A 1,468-nucleotide genomic window follows, 5' to 3' on the forward strand; every position below is an offset into this window, starting at 1 on the left:
TTGACTTGAGAGCTATTTGATGTAATGCATAAAATAAGTATTTTCTATTCCATACAAGAAGACTTTTAGGATCAGGATAATGATGGTACTCAGTTGAATTTTTGTGTTATCAATTAGTATGTATTCAATTCCTAAAGTACATTGGTCCTGGTCAATTGAAGGTGGAGACTCAATCTCAATCATCACTTTATCAATAATGATTTCTTTAGCATTTCTTGTCTTTGCATTTGTTTTATTTGCCGCAAGAGTAAACCGAAGTGTTTTACAAATTTCAAATTGAGTAAAATAAACTCCTGAAGCTTGACAATCATTTTCTGGAACTTGAATCGAAGAAATATCATACTTAATTCCATTATCTACTTTCTTTCCATCATCTCCTATAGAAAAGACATTAACACTTAAAGGAATTCTTTTTTTATTAACAAAGGTTCCTTTTAAAGTTATAATTCCATACATTGGTAAAATTAAACTTGTGTTATCAATTGACATAGGTCCAATATATTTTGTAAACAATTTATTATTTGAGGCAGAGCATGTATATGAATGTGGTCTAGTTGCAATATGAAATGAAATACAAATAGGAATAAATACTATTGTTGCTATAATAATATAAAACAATGTTTTTTTAACATTTCTTTGTAGTGCATTTTGTTCACTTACAGTCTTATCATCCTGATCAGTGATTTCTGAATAGTTGCTTTGAGGTGGTCGATACAGAAGATTTTCCATTTAACATTTTTTATTTTTCTTAATTTTATATAAAAATTATTGTTTTGTTTTTTAAGAAAAATTAAAAAATTTTTGTCATTAAATTCTGAAAAAAATTTTGTTATTTTTTTTTTTTTCTTTTTATCATTTACCTTCAGAAATATTTCATTAAAGTCATTATTTTAATCAACAAAAGAACTACCTTTGTTTGGAAATGAAGACACCTTTTTGTGTATTATCTTTTAATAAATTCTGTTATGTATTTTTCTTCAGGACTTTATAATATTTAATATACCAAAGAAAATTTGTTATTTATAAACAAGAATAAACACCTCTCCTTGGTTAGAGTGTCTAATTATATTAATGCAATAATTAATTCTTCTTTTTTGAAAAAAAAAACAAGATTACATATTAAATAATTATTTTATTTTCCATTAAGTGGATTAAAATACAATCAAAGAAGTTTCAAATCGTTTTTATATCTTCAAGAATATTTATAATATATTTCAAATTAAAAGAAAAAAATTATTTAATAATAACAATATTGCTAATAATTATTATTTAATACTAGACATAGAATGTAAGAATTAAATAATTAAAAAAAACTTAATGTGACAATACATAAAACTCATTTATTGAATTTTTATAATCTAAAAGAATATCAAAATACTTATAATATTTTATACACTAGTCAATTCTTATTTTTTATCATATTTGTAATAATTCCTTTTAATAAAAAATATGTCTTATATAAAACTAA

The 1,468-nt window shown here is 22.5% G+C and overlaps 1 protein-coding gene across 1 annotated transcript, besides 3 other annotated features; it reads right to left on the reverse strand.

The window, feature by feature from the left end:
• Window positions 1–12: 12 nt before the first annotated feature.
• Window positions 13–729, reverse strand: EDI_062170 (uncharacterized protein; the record flags this gene model as incomplete). The annotated part of the gene is made up of 1 exon (XM_001741978.1): window positions 13–729. One exon carries the CDS (start codon window positions 727–729, stop codon window positions 13–15), a length of 717 nt encoding a protein of 238 aa, XP_001742030.1.
• A 5-nt stretch (window positions 730–734) lies between these two features.
• Window positions 735–853: a sequence feature (AT_rich).
• A 263-nt stretch (window positions 854–1,116) lies between these two features.
• Window positions 1,117–1,139: a sequence feature (AT_rich).
• A 58-nt stretch (window positions 1,140–1,197) lies between these two features.
• Window positions 1,198–1,275: a sequence feature (AT_rich).
• Between the last annotated feature and the right edge of the window lie 193 nt (window positions 1,276–1,468).

This window comes from Entamoeba dispar, genomic scaffold (genome assembly GCF_000209125.1).
Source record: "Entamoeba dispar SAW760 scf_1105229464235 genomic scaffold, whole genome shotgun sequence".
Taxonomy (NCBI): domain Eukaryota; phylum Evosea; order Mastigamoebida; family Endamoebidae; genus Entamoeba; species Entamoeba dispar.